General features: G+C 39.7%; 1 protein-coding gene across 1 annotated transcript in view; it reads left to right on the forward strand.

The window, feature by feature from the left end:
* The window catches only part of PCYT1B (phosphate cytidylyltransferase 1B, choline), a gene marked incomplete at both ends in the record, with an annotated part of 61,497 nt that overhangs the window by 11,378 nt on the left and 24,420 nt on the right, over window positions 1–25,699 (forward strand). The window contains 2 exons of the mRNA XM_080909845.1: window positions 12,902–13,001; window positions 16,803–16,919. Coding sequence (XP_080765971.1) covers window positions 12,902–13,001; window positions 16,803–16,919 — 217 coding nt within the window. The remainder of the gene's footprint in view (window positions 1–12,901; window positions 13,002–16,802; window positions 16,920–25,699) is intronic.

Consider the following 25,699-nt stretch of genomic DNA (forward strand, 5'->3'; position numbering starts at 1 on the left):
GGTTTAAGAAGTCATATATTTTGCAGAATATTTCTTCTTTGGAACATATTTGTCCATTGTTCAGAAAAGCACTTTTATTATTAAATACAATCTTGTGCATACTTCAAGCTGAGCCATGTTAGAAATAGCTGTACTCAATCTGACTGCATAGCAAACCTCCCACACTACATAATTTGTTATAATGCTTGTTTCTTCCAATTCTCAGCAATGTTTTCTATATGTCTTCTAAACATATTTTCTGACAAAAGAATGTGTTTTAGTTTGACATCTTTTTTTTCTCCTTCATGTTAGAGTTATTTGTTTTACTGTGGCAGGAAGAACAGGTATTTTTTTTTTTTTTTTTTTTTTTTTTTTTTTTGCTTTTAGACTATAGGAAGCTGAAAAAATACTTCTAAATATTTATCACTACATGTGACAGTATTTTTTAAAGTGCTGGGTTGAGTATCCTATGACTCAAAACATGAAACTTAAAAGAGTCATTTGTCTTCATGTTCTGAATGCTTCATTTTAGAATACCATGATAATTACATTAGCTTTATAGTACCTCCATTAGCTGATATCTTGAGGTATGATATACGCTCAAACTGGAACATCCTGGCATTTCTAATAGTCTTTTGTATAATAATTTTCATTTCAGCTGTCTTCTTGTGAATTAAGATTAAGTCGTCATTGGTTGAGTCTGATCATGTGGCTGATGCAGAACTCATACAGGCAATAGAAGCATCAGCTCTGCTGTCCGTCATCTTTTTCCTCTTCCTTCTCTTCCTCTTCTGAGGTTCACTATTCTTTGTTTCATTTTGTTTCCTTTCATTTTTTTAAAAGACAGTTTAATGTATTTGAGACTGACCTCCAACTTGCTATACAGCCAAGGATAACCTTGAACTTCCAGTCTTCCTGCCTGTACCTCTCCAGTCCTGAGATTAGAAGCATGTGACATGGAGGCTGGTTTTGTGTGGTGCTGGGGACCTACCTCATGGCTTCGTATATGTTAGACAAGCACTCTGCTAACTGAGCTACATCAGCAACCCCAGCCCTGTCGTTTTCTTGTTTACCAGTGCTGCTTCCCTATTTTATTTCAGGAAATTATTGTTGAAAGACTCATCATTATTATTTTTAATTATGTGTATGCAGAGGTATGTGCACTTGAGTGTCAATACGTTCATGAGCTCTTCCTGGAGGTGGAGATATAAGCAGTTGTTAGTGGCCTCGATGTGGGTGCTAGGAAACAAATCCAGGTCTTCTGCAAGAGCAGTATGGGCTCTTGACCACTGAACCATCTCTCCAGCCCTTCATTGCAGGGAATTTTTTAAGTCACTAACTGACCTTATGCATATCTGTTTAGCTAATATTAGATAACACATTCCAAAGGGCATTGAGGGAAGCCTAGGTGAGCTGTAAGTCAGGCTACCCAATTTGTGCTCTCCCTTTCTGCCATTATACTTCACCGTGACAGAGATGGAATACTAGTGTACATCCACATGTTAGAATTAGATCTTGGCGATGCTGCCTTTCTTGATCACTGACAAGAAAGGTAACTGCAGAAAGGACAGGACTCCCTGTCCTCACCGTGCACTGCATTGTCTTCTCCTTTGCACACAAGAAACCAGTGCTCTACACATTCCAAATCCTGCCGTTGGGTGTCACTGTCATGGAGGACGTCTGCATTTGTAGATTCTCTTTGGTTCCTTACAGAACTGCTCTTCTCTGCTGCCGCTGCTGCTGCTGCTGTTGTGGGGGTCTGCCTAGCATGGACAGTGCCACGAAGGCAAACCTTTAAAACAAAACTATCTTCGTCCAGGAGCTGTTGTTGGACTTGTAGGAACTGTGACTGTATCACTCAACAAATCTTTTAAGGTAGCGCTGTGCAGCAGATTTCTTCCAGAACTTGCCACCAGGAGTGCTGGCCTTTTCCTCAATAGCTTTCTTCTTCTTTTTTTTTCTCCCTTGAACGTAAGAACAATGGCTACCTTTATTCTCCTTGTTGTGAGGACTGCACAGAGTTAAAGCCACCTTTGTAGTCCACCTCTCAAAAGTGCTGATGTGCGCAGCACGAGCTCCTGCATTCTGTGTGCTTACTTCTTTCTTGAGCTTATCTTCTGATGTCTAGAGATAGAGCCCGCAGGCTCTCACATGCCACGTAGGCAATCCTGTCACTGAGCTTAGCCCCCAGCCCTTACCCGGGGTCTATTAAGAAACTCACCTATATTTCCTTCTTCCTCCAAATAAAGCACATTTTAAATTGCCAAGTTTTACTGTTTTAAAGCCACTGTAAGGTTTAGGGGGGAGGAAGTGGGATAAGATGACTGATGTTTATCATATTAAAGCTCAACTGCCCATGAACGCATAACTTAGAGTAAGACATCTCTTACCTCCAGGGAAAGATTCTTAGTACCAGTGCCTATTAATGGCATGGACCTAAGATCTGTTAACTGTAAGCTGCACTTGCCTATAAGAGGGGTCATGTGTGAAACAGCAGCTAACACTAATTATAAGACAAGATGTATTGGGATGCACGGTCTAATCTTGAGCCCATTACAATTGGAGGGGTGAAAACATGTTTTATAATCAGTGAAACATGATTTCAAGTTTAGTTCTAAGATTCATCATGCTAATTGAAAGTCACTGTTGTGTGTTCCAAAGCAACATTGGAGGGACTTGCCCACAATACCAGGGCATAATATAGTTGCTCCCCTTGATCTTCAAAGGACCAGTAGTTACTACTCTGATTTAGATGCAAGTGCTTAGACACTCTTTTTCTGTTGATGTTGTTTTGGTTTTTGTTGTTGTTTGGTTTTTGAGAAAGAGTTTTTCTGTGTAGTTCTGGCTGTCCTGCAGCTCACTCTGTAGACCAGGCTGGCCTCAAACTCAAGAGATCTGCCTGCCTCTGCCTCCTGAGTGCTGGGATTAAAGGCGTGTGCCACCACTGCCTGGCTGTGTTTTTTTTAACTTGTGTTTTTACTTTGTTTTTGACATGAGGTCTTACTCTGTATCCTTGGATGTCCTAGAAACTCTTTATGTAGCCCAGGTTGGCTTAAACTCATATACCTGCCTCTGCCTCTCAAGTACTGGGAGTGAAGTCATACACTACCACACATGACTGGCCTAATTTTTATTTTTGAAAAATGAACTATCAAACCCACGTCTATTACCCATCCCTTCTTCTCTAATGCCTCCCCTTTCCCCTCAGCATTCTTCTGTCTCTATATCATGTGCTGTTTTATTTTTAGCCCACTTAGAACTGCCTCTGTGGGCATGGGTGCAGGACCATTTACTGGAGCATGGGTAGTCTCTCGGGTGCTGAATCCCTGAAGCAAATTGACTCCTCTCCCAGCACCATTAACCGCCACTATTCTCAGGTCATGGTGGTACTTTGTGATTCCCTCCCTGATCCAGTTTGTGTTCGGATTTTATCTGGCTTGATTTTGTGCAGCTCTTGTGCAGGAGCGGACAATCACCGCCAGTTCATAACTATACCAGCTCTCTCAAGTCCAGATAAGTATTGAAATAGTCGTGTGGATTTTTTTTTCCCTTAATGGACTTCCAACAAGGCAAATCTAAAAGTTGCAAATGCATCTAAAAATATTTCAGGTAACTTTTTTAACTGTGCGATATTGTTTTGCTTTTAAACAGCTTCAACCTATGTATCCTCAACAACAGAAAAGTGGGCAAAGGATAGTTTATTCTCAGAAGAAAATACAAACGGCTAATAAACATTTGAAAAATGTCCAATCTTTCCGGTAATCAAAATAATGCAAATTGAAACAGCATGATGCCATTTTGGGGCCTATAAAATTGACAAAGATAATACTTAATGCCAGTGAGATGACAACAAGATAGGCTTTCCATACATTGTAATGTGAGTGTGAATGATGCAGCCTTTGCACATGTCATTTACCAATAGATGTTAAAACATTCTTCAAATGTTTATCTTTAAAATGTTTACACCCCTGATCTAAGTAATTTAGCTCCTAGGCATCTATTTAAAAAAAAATCACAGATTCAGAATTATGTTTACAATGTTACTTTTATTAAGAAAATGTATTTTAAATTAACCCTTAATATTTAAGACTTTTCTTTTTTCAAGATTTGTTTTATTTTTAATTATGTGTATATGTGCATGTCCGTGTGTGGGTATGTGCATGTGTGTAACTGAATTCGGAAGAGGGTCTCAAATTCCCTGCAGGCTGTTACAAACTGTCTGATGTGGGTGCTAGGAACTGAACTTGGGTCTTCTACAAGAGCAGTATGCAATTTTAAACATAGAACTATCTCTCAGACCCTATGTATAATTTTTTCTATTCAGTGTAATATTTTATTGTCTTTCAAATTAGTGAGGTTGAAAACTAAATGATAAGATTGTCATAATGTGTTGGGTGAAGAAAGTGCTTATGCACTATTGCTGATGCCAAGGAGTGTTTACTGGCAGGAACCAGACATGGATGTCTCCTCAGAGGTTCTCCCAGAGTCATACAGATACAGTTGAGGATGCTTGCAGCTAAACATCAGACTGAACATGGGGACCCCAGTGAAAGAGCTAGAGAAAGAACTGAAATAGCTCAAAGGTTTGCACCCTCATGGGACGAACAACATCATCATCAGTCAAGGCACTGAGGTGGAGAGGGTGATTAGGAGAGGGAGCACCTTCATGAAAACAAGTTGAGGGGGAGGAGGGAGGGAAGTAGGGGGAGGGTATAACATTTAAAATATAAATACAGAGAATATCCAATAAAACTGAAAAAAGAAAAAAAAAAGAAAGTGCTTATGCAGTAAAGTTCTAAAGCTTTTAATATGTACATGGCATATAGGAAAAGCGAAAACGGAACCATAAAGTATTACCAACAGTTGACTCTGGAAAACAGAATTAAATTATTTGAGGTTTGTTTTCTCATAACTTTCCCTAGTTTCCTAAAATATATACTATGATGATAAGAGACATTTAGAGCACACTTAATCTGTATACTTTCTTCCCGAGTTCAATGACTATTTCTGACTTTATCAGCAATAACTTTCTCCAGTTATTATTCAACTAGTATTTATTAAGGTCCTACTTTGTGTCCAGGACTACACTGGGGAACAGAGCTATAGCAACAAAGATGGAAGACCAAATCCTTGCTTTCTTGGAGTTTTCATAATGGTGGAGGAAGACTGTCTACAAATTTGGTGTCTCCTTATTTGCCAACTTGGACCCTTCTCTCTGCCTTCGTGTCTTTAGATGTTATAATATGAATTTATTCCAATTACTTTAAGCCTCACTTACATTCAGTCATCTGCTACAGCCCTATTTCCAGCCTTTAGTGTTCTCTCCTAAATTTTAGCCTTGTACATACCTGCCTGACATCCCTATATGGAGATCTAACAGTAATATCGGAGTCAGGGAGTGAGAACATAACCCCAATCTTTCCATCCTTCCTACCACAGACTTCCACCTTTAGAACTTTTCCCATCCAGAGAACTGTGACCCAGGTGGTCCCATTTTTTTTCTGCCCAATTACTTTGGAATTATCTTAGCTCCTTATCTTTTCCATACCGTCTATCCAATGTATTTCAAATTTTACTTATCCAAAATCTATGTAAACTCTGATGTCTCATTACCTCTAGTGCAATGGTTTTGTTTCTACCTTAGGTCTCTTACCAGTTTTTTCTCAACATATCTGCTAAGGTCCTGTTAAAGCACAGTCAAAGCCAGGTGTGGTGGTGCATGCCTGTAATCCCAGCATAGGAAAGGCTATCAAGTAAAGGGAATCAAGAACTCAGGCCAGCACGAGATAGTGAGTTCAAGGCCAGCCTGCGCTATAGAAGACCTTGTCTCAAAAAGAGAACAAAGACCAGAGACTAGACAGGTAACTCATTAGGGAAGAGTGCTTGCAATACAAGCATGAGAACTTGAGTTTTGATTTTAGCATCCATGTTTTATATATATAAAGATGTAGCCGCATCGATGCATATAATCTAGTACCGTAGTGGACAGAGGTGATTCCTAACTAGGGCTGACTAACTGTCAGCTTAGCTTCAGTTTCAGTGACAGACCCCATCTAAAAGGAAAAAAAGGCAAAGGCTAGAGAGGTGGTTCAATAGTTAAGAGACTGCTCTTCCTAGAGGTCCTGAGTTCAATTTCCAGCAACCACATAGTGGCTCACAACCATCTGTAATGGGATCCGATGCCCTCTTCTGGTGTGTCTGAGGACAGCTACAGTGTACTCATACACATGAAATAAATCTTTTTTTTAAAGGCAGAGAATGTTAAAGAAGACCACCCAGCATCCTCCTGGCCTCCAGATACACATGTACAGATAATGTACATCCAGTCCTCACATACATAAACACCACACACACACATGCGCACACACATTCACACGCCATTTACGTGAAAAGATCAGATCACTCTTGCTCACTTCTCCTTTTTTTTTCTACTGGGAATTGAATCTAAGCTCTCACCCATCCTAGGCAAACACTACCATTGAGGTATGTCCCAACATCTTTTTACTCTTTAGGAGACAAGGTCCCACTAAGTGGCCCAGGATAGCCTTAAACTCCATTTTCTTTCTGCCTTGTTTAGTTTTGAGCTCCCTATTACCTTCCTTCACCTTATTTACTACCTATCCTCACCGTAGTTTTTACATAGTATGCAATCACCACTTAACGTACTGTATATATTTTACATTCTTCTTGTTTGTCATTACTGTTCAGTGTTATGAGAACAAGATGGTTTTGTTGTTGTTGTTTGATTGGTTGGTTGTTTTGGGTTTTTTTATTTTTTTATTTTTTTATTTTTTTTGTCTGTTATCACCTCTGATGTGACCTTAGAATCTACAACAGTATCTAACACACACTAAGCACTATTCACGTGGTATAAAATGTTGAACAAAGGGATAATGGGTAGATATTATGACAGTGATTTAAATCTTTCAATAGCACAAATGAGTTCTAAAACTTCCCTATGCATAGGAATTATGTCAGCTAGTTTATAGATAATACTGAATGCTTTTATTTTCCATAAGACCCACCCTCCATATTAGGGACATCTGAGCCTTGATTAAATTTTCTGCAACTCTGAAATCACAGAATAGAAAAAATATTTCTTTAAATTTATATTTTCATTATGTAAATGGCAGAAATATGTTCACATTATGAGAACAAAGTAAAATAACTCATATATATTCTTTCCAAGCAGGTAATTCAGTATCTGCTGTTTATTCTTCTAGGCTAAGTAGCCCTCTCTGTGATAACAGGAATGTTCTCTGTCTGTACCGTCCAATAGACCTGTTGGCCACATGTGCTTATTACATCCTTCCAGTGTGGCTAGCACGACTGAGATTCTCCTTTACATTTTGCTCCATTTTAAGTGTCACGTTACTTTAAATAGCTGTCATCTCAGCATAATTCTTACCTATCTCTACCTCACCCTTCCCCCTCTTTTGAAAATCAGAACACAGTATTAACATGCATATATATATATACTGTTTAGGGATTTCCACTTGCATTCAGGGAAATATCTTAAGAATGATCCCTTCCTGATAAACGTTTATCTTGAAACCCCGTCTATGTGGTGGTGCCTATCACTTCTTCATGCATACACACTCTATTTAACAAAATAAGAAAAGGGCATTTCTCAGTGTTGATCCACACTCTGGGCCTTGTTATCCTCCACCCCATGGATTTCTGCTGGCAAGACTTTCATATCAGTTATGTGATTTGGGATTCTTCATAAGAAATGACCTAATTCAAGACTCTAGTGACTTGTGTATTTCAGACCTGACCTATGGCCAAATGTTTTTAATTTTACTTTTTTTAAAAAAAATTCTATCTTGCAATCAGGCTAAACTTTTATGATCCTAAATTAAATCTGGACTTCAATTATGTTCAGAGATGAGAAATAGAATTATTTTATGATGTCCTTTTTCAATTCTCAATTTGTGGTTCTCAGCCTGATCAGTCCAGTTGTCTGTCAATCAGCAATGCACAGCTCGTAAGTATAATGTGTCATTTTTTCACTCCAGTAGTAATTGTATCATACATTTTATATTGTACCCGATAGCTATCTCTGTGTACATGTGCATGCATGTATGTTTATGTGTGTGTGTGCAGGTATGGGCATGTAGCTGTGCATGTCAGTATCTTCTTTCTGTGTCTCCTCATCATATCTAAAACCTTGAGTGTTTCCTCAGTTCTGAGAGAGCCAAAATGACAACTGAGCCTAAAGTGCTATGGCTTCTTGTTATCAATTGATATCACCATTGCAGAAAGGTTCTGTATAGTTCAATAGACATTGTATATTCTACAGAGCTCTTGGATAAACTAAATGAGCAAATATATTTGACACTTTCTATGTATCACTGGCTAGACAATCAAAGACTTAGTTGTTATACTGTTATTGGGCCCCACTTTCATGTCTTAACAAAAGGCCTATCTGTGGAATATATCAGAGTATTCCAGTAAGCATCTAGGCTTTGGTAAAGTTTGAGGAGTAGGTAGGGACCTTGGTCCCTTGTAAACATCTAGGTAAGTCAAAGGCTGGATTGTCCCCATCATCTCTTTTCCTAGGAGACTCCAGGTATTTTATTCCCAATTGTTCTGAAATGAGCCCATTGCCCCTATGTAGAGAAAACAGAACAGAGCATAAATGATTTATTTTGCTCTTGAAAGTTTTTTTAAAATTGTTGTCTGATGTGCTCATCAAAAAAAATATTACTTCAAGTCATAGAAGTAGTTGGTATTTGCCAGGCTTTCACCAAGTCTTGCTGAATATAGAGTTTAGTTACTTTTAATTAAATTATTGCTAATTTGTAGATATAGAGGCCATAAAACAACTTTGTTGAGTCTGATCTCTTTCTCCCTTTACATGGGTTCTAGGAACTGATATTGGGTTGCTGGGCTTGCGACTTATGTGCTTTCCCCACTGAGCCATCTCATTGTTTCAATGTAGTGTTGAATGCTCAAAGCAAAGCCTATTCAGCATCACTTTGAAAGGAAATCTGGAAAGCAGGGTGTCAACTGGTTTATTTTGCATTGTCTCTGTTCTATGCATAATTGCTTTGTATATCACAAAACGTAAACCATGCCAACTGCAGTTATAGCTGGTCATCTGTGTGCATGCTGTACACAGAAGCACATGTATGCACTTAGGGGTTCTGTCTGTTTTCCTTCTCTTCAGTCTTCCCATTTTCTTATTTCTGAGCCATGAGAATCAACAGCAAAATTTACAGCACACATAAACGATCTTCATCTTTCAGGAAAATTTCTGTTTTGAATGCCAACCTTCACACCCTCTTAAAACATTTTCCTTATGAGATGTCAGCACTTTGTCTAGTAAGCATTGTGGCTACTACATGAACATATTTCTAAATAGACATTTGTTTTAGACTATGTGATAAAGATTAACTGTTTATATACACATGTAAATGAAACAGCAGTGTAAAATCCAAATATGTGAACACTGAAGCAAGAGGTGTATGAGTTCCAGGTTTAGCCTGAGCTATTCAGTAGGTTACAGCTAACCTGGGCTAGCATGATGGTAAGACTGCATTTTTTAATGTCCTCACAATAACAATAACAAAACAGAAACAGATAAGAAGTCATTAATGTCAGATGTTTCCATTTGGGTCTGGAAAAATGGCTCGGCAGTTAAGAGCACGTGCTACTCTTCTAGGAGACCTAGCTTTGGTCCACAGTACCTATGTCAGGTAGCTCAGAACTGATTGTAACTCCAGCACAGTGGATTGGCCGCCCTCTTTTGGTTCCTGTGGGTATCCACAAACATGAGGCTTATTCACACACAGACATGTGCATGAGCGCTCTCTCTCTCTCTCTCTCTCTCTCTCTCTCTCTCTCTCTCTCTCTCTCTCTCTCTCTCACTTATTTGCAGCCACTTTACTAATTTGGGTTGTGCTGTTAAAATGCATTCCTGAGTAATTTCTTTGTTTGTATGGAGAACTGCACTATCTATCATTGTACAGTAATATGTAGTGCTATGTGTGATCTGATGAGTAAGGATAGCATTTGTTAGGTACAATGTATTGGCTACTAAGTATAGTATACATATAATGTCTGTTTCTCAGAACAATCCTTTAAGATAGTTTGCCTTTTTACAGATGACACTGAATCCAGATACATTGCAGAACTTGCTTTTAGGAACACACAAAGTCAAATAACTCTTTCACCACATGCATAGCTAGTTCCTGCTAAAGGGATGATATTGGACCACCCATGACTTTCCCTGCCACAACTGTTGGACCCAAGAGTGCACCTGACATAGCTCTAGCCAAGTCTGGTTGTATTCTGATTCAAAAATATGAGCTTAGTCAGACAGATTCTACTCTATAACTTCTGTGTGTGTGTGTGTGTGTGTGTGTGTGTGTGTGTGTGTGTGTGTGTGTGTTACTGGGGATGGTACCCAGGACCTTGTGTATGCTAGGTAAGTATTCTACTACTGAGGAAGATCATGTGTTCAAAGTCAGCAGAGGCTACCTAGCAACACCTTGTCTGGATACAAGCAAGCAAGCAAACAAAGCAACCTCAGGGGCAGTTTATGAAGGGAAACCTGAGAAAGCCATGTGGAGCCACATATAAGTTGAGGTTCTGGTGAATGGGAAGCAAGCAGAGACACCTGACTATGGTAGAAGATGCAGGGGGTAGGGATGTAACAGAAAGAAACACATGCTGCAGACAGACAGGTTGATGCAGAACACTTGGCATGCTGAGGGCACACTCTGCCTGTTTCCTCTTTTTCCACTTACTGTGCCTCAAAATACATCATCCACCCTAGAGCTAACTTTAGTGCTTATTTTAAACCAGAAGAGCCCAATTAAAGTGTACACTCAGCAAGTGATGCAAAGGAGATTTGAACAAGAGTCTTATAAATACAGATGGCATTCCTTTGCCACATTACACACATCTCTCTGCTCTACTAGAGCCTCCCAAATCACCTTAATGCAGAGAAACAAAACAAGAACAAAAAAAAAATGGAGTCACGTTCCCCAATTCTTGTTCACTGGAGTCTTGGTTTGTTGCCAGAGCCCTGAAGGACAGGGTAGAAATTATGGAAGGCTCAGACAACTAACTAGGAGATCTCCAGACAAAACTGAAGCAGGATTCCTGCCTCGGAGTAGAAGGTACTGAATGGGGTTACAGGATGGGGGCAGGGCAGGGTTTGCTTCTTGTCAGTGTAAAGAGCATGGTATCTTGGAGAATATGGTCTTGTCAAGAGCAAGGACTAACTTCCAGTAAATCTCTACTAGCCTAGCACTTAGGAGGATGAGGTAGGAGGATTCTGAGGTCAAAGTCAGCTTGGGATAAGTAACAAGGTCCTGACTTTAAAAAAACACAATTAAAAAGCCAAGGAGTGGGCTAGCTTTATCCCTACATCTAGCCCTAGATTTTCATATAGTGCCTGACATCGATTTGAGTGATTAAGTATCTGAAGAAATATGAATAAATTAATGGCAGATGTAAATCACATCCCCTGTCCAAATGTATAGATCCTTCCTCAGTCGCATCTTCCCAAGTTAAGGAATTCCACCTGTCTCCATGTCTAAGAAGCAATTCATGCAGCACTGTGAGTAATGTTTACAGTGACTAGTGAACCTTAGCTTAAAACAAAAGCAAAAACAAAAAATGAGGGGACTCTGGTATTGACATAGCTCAAAGACTGCAAATGCTCAACTCTAGATTGCCCTGTTTACAAAAAACACCGCCCGCTTTGTCTTCCTCTGTCTGGAGAGAGTGAGGTTTTCATTTTAAGAGGCTGACTAAAAAATGCAGGGCCACTTCCTGGGCAGACTTCCAAGTGACTACATCTTTCTCACAGCATTCCCCAGAGCCTCAGCCCAAGCTGCCTGGGGCGGGGCCTCTAGCCATTGGTAGCTGGGGGAGCCACCACAGGAGCAGTTCTCTGCAGCCCGCCAGAATTGCTGTGCTTTTAGGCTCTCTCCAGTGCAGATATCAGCCTTGGCCTCTGCATTGAAGAGACATCAGCATCTGTGATTGGCCAGGCTGGTGTGTGTGTGTGTGTGTGTGTGTGTGTGTGTGTGTGTGTGTGTGTTACAGGAGATGTCGTGCCACGCTTCTGAATATGAGGTTCCTTTCAGCCGAATGTCCCGGGTGTGGGTGAGTCTAAATATCTGAAGACTGCCCTTGTTGGTTGGGAAATGCTCAAAGCTGGGCATTATGATTTTCCAAGGGCATGACTTAGCATATTTCTTAATCTTACTGAGCCTTGGTTGCCTTTTCTGTGAAATAGGCATAGTATGATGGTATCCTATGGAATGATAGAAATACGTATACAGCGTAGTGTGTTGGGAGGCCAGAAAGAGATGGCAGCCCTAGAGCATCTCCTCCCACACCTGGCATTTGGTAGGTACCATGCAGACCTATAATTTATTCTTTTTATTGTATTTGTTCTTAGTTTTTAAGACAGGGTCTTTCACTCTATAGCTCAGGCTAGCCCTGAAGTCTCCATCCTCCTGTCTCAGTCCCCTGAGTGTTGGGATTACATGTATAAGTCACCATGCCTGACTAGCTCTTAATATTTTTAATGCATCAGTTAAAGGGGAGGGGAAAGTGACTGTGACAAAGCTTTATTTCTAAGAGTACAATATTGCTCTGGAAGGCCCAGAAGATACATTTTACTTCTTCCCGCTAGCCCCGTGAGTCTCTCTCTCTCTGTAGCCTGAACTATTGTGGAACACTGAGGAACTTACTCCATAGCTCAGGCTGGCTTGGAACTTACTGTGATCACCCTGCCTTGGGCTCTCCAGTTAACTACTGGGACTACAGGTGTGAGCCATCATGACCTGCTATTTTCTTAGTCATTTGCCTGCCTACCAAACGGGAAACTTCAAGGGAGGAGGATGGTACTGACGAAATCTTTATCAGAATGTATTTTCCTTCTTTCTTCCCCTTGTAGACTCTGACTGCACCAGCCCCATTTGCCGATGAATCCAGCTGCCAGTGCCAAGCACCTCATGAAAAACTGACCATTGCTCAAGCCCGCTTAGGAACCCCAGGTGAGGCTGTTGTTCTCATTTCTAAAATGGGGTTCATCTCGACATCTGAAGTTATCACAAAGCAGTGTGTGAACAGTGCTTACTGTTAGAGTAGGGCTGTGCAATCTTGGCAAAGTGCGGGAACAGAGGACATTACTAGTGAGAAGTAGTTGAGTATGAGGTCTTGAAGCTGGAATCTCAGCACTGAGGAGGCCGAAGCAGAAAGGCATGAGTTCAGGAACAGCATGGGTTGTGTAGTTAGTTCCAAGACAACCCGAGCAGAGTGAGACCCTATTGTAAAAGAAAAATCAAAATGGCAATAACTTATACAAATCAAAGTTGCCAAGGTAAAATTGCAGGGGAGGCCCAAGCTCTGTCATTTACTAGTTTCACAGACTCTGGCACGTCATGAGAAAGATCAGGATTCATCTTCTCATCTGCCAAACAGGGACAATGTCTTGTTCCATATGGCTTTTGTGGCAGACAGGTTCTGTAAAAATTCCATTTTCAAGGTGTTGATGAACTAAGTCCGTATAATTGTAATTGTTCTGAAATGCCTTCATTTTTATGTTTTAAATGAGCCCTAAAAAAGACTGGGTTCTGTTCTAGAAGTGTTTTTCTCCGTCCATTCCTTTAGCTTCTATCAGAAGACCAATGGGTAAGAGATGTAAAAGAAACTATAAAGTACCATTTCTGTTCTCCATGGGCTCCCATGATAATCAAAGGGACAAGGCTGTTAGACGTGAAGTAAAAATCGAGGGCACGTGTATGCTTGTACAACACTGATGCCAAGTGACAGTTCAGAGAATGGCACATTCATGTGGTCTAGAGAGGTCGGGCAAGACTTAGTGGAGGGTGGAGAACATAGCTCAGTTATGAGAGAAGTTTTGGACCATGCCTATAGCAAACAGTTATTCTATGTGGTAGGATAGGAACAGTGCAGGAAAGCACAGAGCTAGAGAGCTGTCTGGGGGGTGAATGTGGATCAGTCCAGTCGGTTGGAATGGAGTGAAAAATATACGAGTTGAGTGAGTTGAGATTTAAGGCATCGATGATGGTAAAGCAGACTGAGCTTGTAATACCGCCGCAATACACAGACAAGCCAAGCTTAAAGGAATCCACAGGGCAAGGGACAGTATATCAACTACTAGTGATAGGCATTTACTCAATGTGCACAAGGTCCTAAGGTCTTTATTTCCTCTCACAACTCAACATGGTCAGGACTTTTAGTCTTTCACATAGAAGGAAATTAAGGCTTAGAGAAGTTGCAAGGCTGTGCAAGGTCCTTCAGCTGGCAAGTGGCATGGCTTCTTACACTGGAGCCTCAGTGTCACCAGGAGGACTTGTAGACATAGAGAAGTCTGGGACTCCCCACGGGTGTGTCTGATTCTGTCCACATGGGCTGGGGCGCAGTAAGCTGCAACTCTTGACAACCTCCCAGGTGATGCTTCTGTTCCAGGAGCACCTGCTGAGTAGGAAAGCTGGGGTCTCAGTGCGGGAATGTGCCCTGTCTCATTTAATCTTTGAACAATCCCAGGAGACTAGAGAACCAGGTAGAGCTAGGGCTTCAAGTCCCTATTGCCTCTTACCCCACTTTATCCAGTACAATGGCCACCCCTGTGAGTACCGTCCTCAGCTAGTCTCAAGACTAAGTGAAAGGGCCCATGCCCTGCTATGAGAGGAGGTGTGTGGGTACAGCACTCTCACTATGATGTGTTCCACTTTGACCTCTGTCTATCTATCCGTAGTCTCTCCCTGCACACCTCCTCTCCCCTCTCTGCCCCTTCCCTCCTTTCTCATTCCCCTATCCCTTGAAGAGGCCAAGAAACCAGGTTCCTAGGTTCCTGTTTTTGCTTTGGGCCCTGTAGAAGTTTCCCAGTCTGGAAGTTGCTGACACGTTACAATTTTAAAAAGTGATCTGACTGCAAAATCAACTCTACAGATAGTCTTGAAATTTACTAAATGGCCTTTCCCCCAGTAATTATGGCATCTTTCTTTACTTTCTTCCTCTCTGCTTCCTGAATCCATTTATCCTGATCACCTCTGAATCGTTAACAAAAACTTCCACAAAACTGCCATCTGCTTTCTTGTGGGATTTATATCTTAAAACAAATTTTCCTCAATTGAATTGCAATTGAATAAGAGCATTGAAATCCAAGATCCCTCATTAGACAGTTTGTTATTTCAGAGCATTTTCTGTTTACTGCGCCTCATTTAGAATACAGTATCATCCTGTGAAAGCGATTCTGTTTGTTCAAAATAGTATATAATTGAAAATAGTTGCAGTTCTCAGTCTGACATAAAATCTCTAGATTTTTTCATTGCAGAAATTTAATTTATTAGCAAGATTGTACCATTTGAATCTATTAATGTGATATTTCTTTATGTTCTAAATTAATGAGATCAGGTTGTATCAATAATTAAGCACGATTTTAGATCTAAATCCTAAATTAGTTCATGGAAATTTGCAATGATCTCTTTTGAGTTTAGTTCCCCATTTTATTATTATTATTATTATTATTATTATTTTTGCTGTGAGGCACTGAAGTTTGAACTCAGACCCTTGGTACATGCTAGGCAGACACTCTACTATCAGGCCATATCCCATCCCCTTAGTATTTCATTTTATAGCATGAATATAATACATGCATGTATTTTTAAAAGCCAATAGGATTCTTATGTTTATTTAAAAAGTCACCAGGCTAGTGAAGTTGCTCAGTGGGTAAAACTATTTGCTGCACTGGCATGGTGGACTGACTGTGAGCACCAAAGTCCAATAGGAGTAAATAGATTTCTCAAAGTAATCCTCCGAAGACTTTGATGATACCATGATATACATGCCTGCCTCCCCTTTCTCACCCTTCCTCCACCTTCCCTCTCCTCCGTCCTCTCCTCCTCATCTTCTTTCTCCTCCTCTTCTTCTTTTTCTTGGCTATCAGGATAAACATATCAAGAACAACAATCCTCTCCTTCCATGCTGTGATCACTTTATATAGTACATTGATGAAGCCCAACTTCATCAATACTCTTCTTGGGATGCCCTTGGCATGCCCTTCTCATTCAAAGGAAACTGGTGTCTGGTCTGGATCAGTAGTAGCATCCTGAAAGACTAGAAAGACTAAAGAACAGATTGATTGCTTAAATCCAAAGCACCAAGCCTATATACAAAACTGACACACTGACTGCCTTCTTGTTTCTATGTTACACCCCAGAGTGGCCTTGTACAATGATATTCTGGGAAACATTGTGCTTTCTAAGATGAACTGAGTCTTGTTTTGTAGAATTTCCCCATTTATGGAGTGAAAACATCCCTACCACAGCTTACTTCACTCACCAATGAACTTTGAACTGGAAAAGGAAGATGAACAACAGCGTAAGCACTGAATAAACACAGAGGCATCACTGTCTTTGAGAACAGGACTCACTCACATGCTTAAAATTGGCCTCAGGTCTCCTTCCAAGTCCATGTCTAAAATCATAAATGAACAAAATGAAGAACTCTAAAAGGGAACCTTAGTTTCCCTAGTAGCAGGTAGATTTCACTGGTGCAGACATCTAGAGTCTAAGTGGGGTGAAGAGAACTCCCAGTGCTCTGTTTTCCTTGTTGGGAAAGACTGTATGTTGTGTTCTTAATTTTGTTGTTGTTGTATTATGACAACTTTCAAAGAGTCTATTTCGTAAAAATATCAATTTAATCACTGATGTGAAACTGATAGTCTCTAGATACTGTGCCTTCTGTAGGTAAACTTGTGATGCTGTTCTAATGGAAGGTCATGGGTCCTTATTGTGTAGTTGTGTTAACTGTGTCTCTTCCTTCTACAGTTGACAGGCCTGTTAGAGTGTATGCAGACGGAATATTTGACCTCTTCCACTCAGGTCACGCAAGGGCACTTATGCAAGCAAAGACACTGTTTCCCAACAGCTACTTGTTGGTCGGAGGTAAGAAGTGTATTTCTCTGTCCAGAAACTGCCTTATAACAATGCAGATGTCTATCAGCAAGACCTGACACTGGTAATGTTTCCGGCCCATACTTCACTTGTTCAATACCCAAAATTTAAAGGGACATTTAAACCATAGGAGAAATTACATCATGAAATTATGTAGCACTGTGCGCGCGCGCGCGCGCGCGCGCGCGAGAGAGAGAGAGAGAGAGAGAGAGAGAGAGAGAGAGAGAGAGAGAGAGAGGAATTGATACCACCAAGGGTAGCTACCTCATAATTTCCTGGAGGATCAAGGAAAAAGCAATATTACTCTAATTTCAAATCTTGAAGAACTAAAGGGGTTTAGGATGATTGATGGCAATAAGGTCATTGTCTATGTGTAACCTGCAGCACTTAGTACAGTGCCATGCTAATAAGATGGACCTAATTGGTTGTGCAACTAAGTACGGTGTGATAAAGAAATGGAGATTTATACATCCAGGCCATTTTGGTTCACAATGAAAGAGCTGATGTACTTCCTAAGAGTATGGAAAGAGAAATATGGTTTGGTGTAGACTGATGTTTTCCTTCCAGCTTACCTATTCTAATTTTGGTGACCATCTAGTACTGAGGAGACCTGTATGTCACTTCTGTAGATCTGGAAACAGTACATTGCGCCAAGCTTCATATCCATCCACAGGGATCAGTTTCCATGGCACTGCACTTGACAAGGCACTGTAATAAACCTTGAGATCCTCAAGAGAAAAAACATGTACACTCAGAACATTCTAGTGTCTAGTGTCATGTTATATTATACAAGTGTAAAAAACTACTTTCTGGAAATTTCAGAGGCAAACATGCAGATTTTACTAAGGGTACTAACCATGTGACTATTGAATGGAGTACTTTGAGAATGACAGGAAAATCAGTGGCTCCTAGGCAAGTCATACGAAAGGACCCAAAGGAGAAACCATTTCTTGCTTACTTCTCTGTCTTATCTGTAGACTGCATACTGCCTCCTGGAGTCTTCTGGGCTCCCGGGGCCCTGGGAAAGCCTCAGCAGCATGTGGGCTTCAGTTATTTAGGTGATCTGAGCCTGGAGGAGGTTTGGTATGTGGGCCATAATTAACTATGTGACCCAGAGTTTTGAACTCTCTCATGGGTCCACATGAGCCTCAGCTGTCACTTTACATCTTGTTGCCACTGGCACCTAAGAGGTTTCTGTGTATGGATTTCTGGTTCAGTATGTTGTGATATATATCCTCTATGTGCATGTTCTCTATCTTTCCCTCCCTCCCTCCCCCCACCCTCTTCCTTTCCCTCACTTATCCTTTTGTCCCTCTCCTTCTTCACTTCTCTCCCTTCCTTTAACAGCAGTTTGCCCTTTGCCTTTATTTCTCTGATAAACGTACGAACACATATTGAGTGTTTCCGTTATTTCTTCCTTTTTACAATGCTTTGGTCACATACTACACCAGGAGCCAGAATTATAACACTGAATTTTTAAAACAAAATTGTACCCAGATATGCTGGTTTATAACTGTAACCCGAGAATTTGAGAGGTTAAGGTAGAAGAATCATGGGTTTGAGGCTAGCCTGGGCTATGTAGTCAGTAAGTTTCAGGCCAGTTTGAGCCATTCAGCAAACCCTGCCTATCCCAAAAAAATTAAATTAATTAACTTAATTAAATATTATTTTTAGTCACTTCCGTGCCTTCAGTAGCATGTAAAAACTTTGGAGCGTGCCACTATATATTTGTAGAATATAAAACAAACTGTTTTTTCTAATACTTTCTAAATTTTCTTTTTTCTCCTCGAAGCTGTTTTTGCCTATAATTTCCTTAGTGTGATACTTGAGTGCTTGCAAATCATATCGTATCCCTCCGTCATAGTTCTAAAGAAGAAACGGGTGTATAAATCTGAACACAACCACCACATTACACATTTTAATAAGTGATTGTTAAACAGAAAATAAGTTTGATCAGCAATTTCCCTTTTAATAAGATGAGTAGGATGTTTTTATTTATGGATGTGACTATGGGTAAACATAACATTGCCAGATTGAGGCACAGCGATGGCTTGTTTCTGTTTCCTTTGCCTTAGTAAGTACTGAAATATTTTTTCACGCAAATGTACAGTGGGAATAAGAAGGGGTTAAAGTGGAATCATGTAATTCCTTGAATTCTTTAGCTCAGGAACATAGTTTCTTGTCATTAAAGCAGTCTTATTGGTTCGTCAAGGGGCAGCCTGATAAGATTGTCAAAGAATGGATTGGAGATGCTCTGACCTGCAAAGAGATCTGTTACTAAGCTTTTAGAATCATTTGTTCTTTCCCTTTCTGGGAAATTATAACAAAAGGTTTTATCAAGACTTATCAAATGGCTCTTAATTATCACCCTCGCTACTTTACTTGAAAGCAACTTATTCAAGCAGATGCCTGCAAAGGAGAGAGGAGATGGAAGTATTGGTAATCGTGTTACACCATCACCCATCTAACGATTTCTGGAAAAAATGGTTTTGGCATTCACTATTAAAACATTTTTAAAAAAATCAAAGTGCTGAGGCTAGAATTTTAATCTATTGGATTGGCAGAGTATATCTTCTTTAACAGGCAAAAAGGGGCCTTATCAGATTTACTAAAAACCTGGAGATCAGCATAATGGCTTTTTATTCAACTATATTAATATGTTCCAAGAAGCCTTATAAAAATATCAAGAAATGGTCATTATATATATACTCAATTTGTTGCAATGCAAATACAATTCACAGATAAAATGATACGGTATTTATAAAAAGAAAAATATGAATTTTTAAAAAGATGTATTTTCTTGTCTTTAGTCACGTGTATATGCGGAGTGAGTCTGTGCATGTGAGTGTAGATCCTTGCAGCCAAGGGTGTTGCATCACCTAGAACTGAAGTTAAAAATGGTGTGAGTCAGGTTGTGAGCCACCTGAAGAGAATGCTGGCAACTAAACTAAGGTTCTCTTCAAGAGCAGTACTTGCTCTTAACTGCTGATTCATCTCCTCCTTGAGACAGGGCTTCACATGAGAAGTGTGTTTTTGAAAGGCATAGTATTTTGAGCTAGGCATGGTGACACGTGCTTTTAACCCCAGAACTGAAGAGACAGAGGTAGGTGGATTTCTGAGTTCAAGGCCAGCCTGGTTGAGAGAATGAGGTTCCAGGACAACCAAAGCTATACAGAGAATCCTGTCTCATAAGAAAATAAAACAAAAAGAAACGGAATAAAACTAAAGGCATGTTATTTGTTCTTTAAATTTTTAGTGTGTATATCAGATTGTATTATTTGGCTTTCAAGAATAACTCCATAAAATCAAGTAAAAAAAGTCAGAAATAGCTCAATTATCTTTATTAGGAACCACAATTACAAGTTTCCTATGTATTTAAAGAGAAAAAGAAGCACATTATAAAAAATAATTTGTAGATAATTTTATTTTTTATCATGAGGAGGTAGAAAACAAACATTTTAGAAGATGAAATTGGATAAGGCATATTTGTAAATGAAATATGTAATGATGGGAATTTATAAAATAGTTTTTTAACTTCCTTTAAAATAATATATGTAAAATATAGTGTAATGCATGTAAAAATAATGTAAATGTTTTATCCATGCCTTTATTCCAGTATATCTTAAATTTTTTATAATTCTGGAAAATATCCCAGATACATTTTTGAGATACAGCCATACCAGCCTGTAGAGCTTTGTGTTATTAAAGTGATTTTGAAGTGAATAGCTGGAAAAAAATGCTTACTCTTAACTACAAGAGAAAAGCCATTTTTAGGATTCAATATGAGTGTTGAGAATAGCTGGGAAAATGCTTACCCTTAACTACATGAAAAAGCTATTTTTCACATTCAATATTTCTTTCCAGTGCTCCGTTTACTTTGAATTCCTGGACCTTGCCCCTCAAGATCCATGTGTTCTCTGATAATAGATGAGAGAAGCAGAAACAAAATTGTTAGGCCAAAATTTGCATCATTCTCCATTCTACTCTGGTTCCTAACGCTAGTTTTCACTTGTAACAGAAATGTGTATATAGGAGGGCAAGACAAGGAGGCACTAGACCAGTGGTTCTCAACCTTTAGGTTGCAACCCCTTTGGTGGGTGTGGTGGTGAGATACCCTTTCATGGGGTATCTTGCATATCAGACATTTACATTATGGCTCATAACAGCAGAAAATGACAGTTATACAGTAGCCATGAAAGTAATTTTATGGCTGGAGTCACCACAACATAAAGAACTGTATTACAGGTCACAGCATTAGGAAGGGTGAGAAGCACTGCTCTCTAGGTTCAGGGTGCCCTGAATGTTCTTTACAGTTCGCCCTGAAAGTGTTGCCTCTCATACATGCAATGCATCACTCTAAGGTGTGGGTGGTACCTCTTTTGAAAATTGCAATGAGGGCTGTTTCATATGAAAAAGACTTTCTCTGGCATATTAATTTTAGGAAATTATACTGTTAGAAGCTGAGGTTCTGGACATTGGTTCATTTAAAGCTCCCTGTTTTGAAGTCACTCCTGAGCCACCTCTGCATGCCTTTGGGGCTATGTGTTCTCAGTAGAAAGAGACCTTTGTCTTGGATTATCCTTTCGGAGTATCACAAACCAGCTTAATAGCAGAAGGAAAAGCCATTCTGTTTTGTTAGTTGATTGGCTGGATCTGGAACTTATGTGTGAACCAATGAAAATGCTTGTGGTGAGTTGAAAAGATGTGTCATATTAATTACATCTACGGGTGGGTTTATAGTAGGAATTCCTCTGGGTGGTTTCATTCATAAAACCACTGTTTTTGATACATGGACAGGTACTTGGTGAAAGTCTTCGGTGTTAAAGAGAAATTATTTATTTATAACCATTTTGTTTTGTGTGTGTATGTGTGTTTGTGTGTGTGTGAGAGAGAGATGTGCACGCACACATTCGTACATGCATGTATTTGCGATGGTTCTTTCTTTCTACCATCTAGGTCTCAGGGAACCAACTTAGGTCATAAGATTTGTCTGCAAGTGCTTTTGCCTGCCAAGCCATTTTACTGCTCTGCAGAAGTAATTCATTAAAGGGCCAGAAACTAAAAGTGTGATGGTTTACTTCTGAATTTTAGTAACATATTTGCATTATGATTATAGTACTTGCATGTGTGATTTTTTTTTAAAGCGTGCAACCAGTAATGATTTAAATTTTTTTCCTGTACAGCCTTACTATGTTGGCAGCATTTTAATGAACCGAGACTATCCACTTACAAAATACCTTTAAAATCCATTTTAATATTAAGGGGTACAGCTCCATAAATTAAAATTTTACAACAAATGGGAACTTTTAAAATTCTAAACAATTTTTAAAGGCTAAGTCTCACCAAACACCGACCTCTGCCGCAAAGGAAGGAAACAGAATAAAACAATAAACACAGCACTGTTACTAGTACAGTACATGTAAACATTACTTCCGAAACTTGGGTTTATACCTTATTGTATTTTCATTAATTACAATTAAGCATCCCTCTTCAGCTGAGGGTGGAGGTCAGTGGTAGACCACATGTCTATTATACAAGAGGCTCAAGACTTGATTCCCTTTATAACATGGAAATGTAAACAACAATGAAAACAGCTCTTTAAAAAACCATATTCTTCTAAGACTCTACTTTTTGTAGCAGATGGGAAATTCAGACTCAGTCTTCATGTGCAGTCGTTGAACAGTCAAGTGTCTGAAACATCCGTAAAAGCAGCCCAGCTCCCATTCTCCACTGCCCTCATCACCCAGCTCCACATAATTACCAGCAGAGAGTGAATTCATTGCACCCTTCTCAGCCGAGGCTCTTGAGGTCTGCACCCAGATGTGAACACCAATTACTGGAGATGTTCATCCTTCATCTCTCTTAAGATTCTGTCACTAGCCCTGCTGCTTGTGGTTTCCAGAGATGTTTGGCCTTTTGCCCACTGCTTGATGAAATCTTCTCTTTTGTTATCATCCCCCTTATCCAAATGCCCCAAGGAGCTGTAGCCAGGAAGGCAAATTGTCTTCCAGCATAGTGAACATTATCCCTTCTACAAGCAGTTTGTAGCAAGATCCCTGGACAAGCAATTGAAGTTGGGGCAAGGAAAAGACAGCATAAAACCTAACAGAATATTTCTATTAACGGTCCTATATTACTATTATTACTAACAAGTGTCTAATATTTTAGAGCCTTACTCTCTGTTCATGTGGATCATTAAATTGGATTATCAAAAAATTTCACCCTATTTTAAAGACTAGACAGTTCATGTCTGAACAGCTTTCCCAGTACAAGTGGAGTAGAGCTGGGATTAGAATCCAAGTTTTTGCCAAGTGGTGTTATACACCCTTAATCCCAGCACTTGGAAGGCAAGGGCAAGCAGATCTCTGTGAGTCTTAGGCTAGCCTTTCTACAGAGAGAGTTTCAGGACAGCCAAGGCTACACAATGAAAACCTGGCTTTAAAAAAAAAAATACCAAACACTAAAAACAAAACAAAAAGATTCCGAGTTTGGGGGTTCAAAATTCAAGTCCTACGCTATTTTCTTCTCGAGCAGGGTGCTTCTCCTTGAGCTCAGTAAGTCGCCAGGATAGGCTAGCTGCAGCATGAGCTCCCAGGGTACAGTGAATTCACCCACGGAATACCACTGCTTAGAGTTTTCCATCTGGTTGTCAGAGTGCATTTGCCAAGACTCAAGAACAACAGTACTGCGTTGGGCATAATTAATGTTTAGACAATATGGGTCAGCACGTTCAGCTGCTTCTCGAGGTCACTCCTGGAGTATGAAAAGAGCCATGTGCTGCTGTAAACACAACGTTTGTTTTCTTCGCAGTCTATCAGGAGGCTATTGTCTCAGTCATTTAAGTCATATGAAACTGCTCAGGTGCAGATTCCAAAAGGGGGAGGCTGTGGGCTGGACCTAATTTTGTGTTGTCCGAAATATAAAATTAACAGATCTGAAATCCATCTCTACTCCATATGATTCTTCATGTAGTATCTTAAAGTCCTAGAAGAACATTTAAAAAGTCCTAGATCTGTTTTTAAATAGAATAGTGTGGCTTACAAATGGTTCCCATTTATGGAGTCAAAAGCTAACAACATCAGTGAATCAATATCTAGTCATTATGGCCCTACTACCTGCCCTCCCACACCCTCACCTGCCTTTGCCCATGATGGATGATTTAGAGACAAGCAGGTCTCTTTACTTGTAAATGTAAGCATCAGAATCACCCATAAAGTTTGTCAAAGACAGTGCTGTCTGGACCCCACCAGAGACCCACTGAATCAAAACCACAAGGAGCAGAATACACACACACACACACACACACACACACTTGGATTTTCTCTTTTGTTTTTAAAATATTCATTTACTTTTCTATTTAAAAGGGTGTTAACTCTAGGTTATTCTGGCCAGATCTAGAACATTCCATGACACATATAGCCATGGCAATGTGCTACAAGAGACAGCTATAGACCAGATTTCATTCCAGGTGATAAGAAGCATAGTAAGGGTAACTTCTTTATTTAAACTAAAAACATTGATAATATATAAATTGTTTTCCCATTTAATTGAAAGGGCTATAAAACCCCAAACACTGGCAAAGCGATGTAGTGATGTAACAGCTCTGCTACCTGTTTCTTCTTACTTCCTCTTCTGCATGCTCAGCTATAATGTTTTCTAGATTGCACCATGGCTCTAATGTTGGCCTACTGTAAGTGACTGGAAACCAAGTGGTTTGGATAAGCTGACATTGACTCCTGGGTGATCTTAAAAACAGAGAGAACTAGAAACAGGAGCCAAAGGATCATTGTGAGTTAATACAAAACAAATAAGTTATCACACACTGTTTCTTCTTTTAAGACAGGGTCTCACTATATAGCCCTAGCTGGACTAGAATTTACTATGTATTCCAGGTTGGCCTGGAACTCAAATAGATCCTCCTGCCTCAGTCTCCACAGTGCTGGGCCTAAAGGTGTGTACTGCCATGTCTGACTTAAGACATTTTTGTCTTAACAAGTTCCTTGGATGATGCATCATGCAGTTGATGTTTTGATAATTTAAGCTGCAACAACAGAAAGTATCTCAGGAAGTATTTATAGAAGATATAAATATACAGGAGATATATAGGTATGTGTGAGGGTGTGTATGTTTCTAGAGATTTTTTTTAGATTTATGTGCATGTGTGTTATCAAATTGTACTTACAGATAAAATTTTATTTATTTATTTAAAATGATAAACAACAATGGGCTATGTACTATTCGCCAGAAAAATGAAACAGTCACACCAACCATGGTTGTACACACATATAATCCCAACATTTGAAAGGTTGAGGCAAGAGGATCTCAAGTTAAACATCAGCCTGGGCTCTCCAGTGAGTCTGCATCTCAAAAAAAATTACAGTCTGTACAATTATAGGCAATGTGCAATACTTGATAAGAAACAACTATCTTACTGGCTTAAATAGTTCTACTATATTATACTTTTTTTGTATATATCCCAGGCTGGCCTCAAATTCATGGTCCTCCTACCCCAGCCTCTCTAATGCTGGGATCATAGCTATGTGCCACCAAACCCTGGTTATACTATATTTCCTATTGTTAATTTAGAGTATACCTACTTATTTAAATAGCTTAGTGTAAAACATTATCCAATCTTACAGGGACAGCAGCCCTGTGCATCTTGTTTACTGTGTCTTTTGGTTGCACCAAGGCACCACATAGTTATTGACCTGTATCATCTAAGTTTGACTTAATGCATGCGTCAGTATTTGCAGCTATGAAATCAACTAGCA

Source organism: Micromys minutus (assembly GCF_963924665.1).
Source record: "Micromys minutus genome assembly, chromosome: X".
NCBI lineage: Eukaryota > Metazoa > Chordata > Mammalia > Rodentia > Muridae > Micromys > Micromys minutus.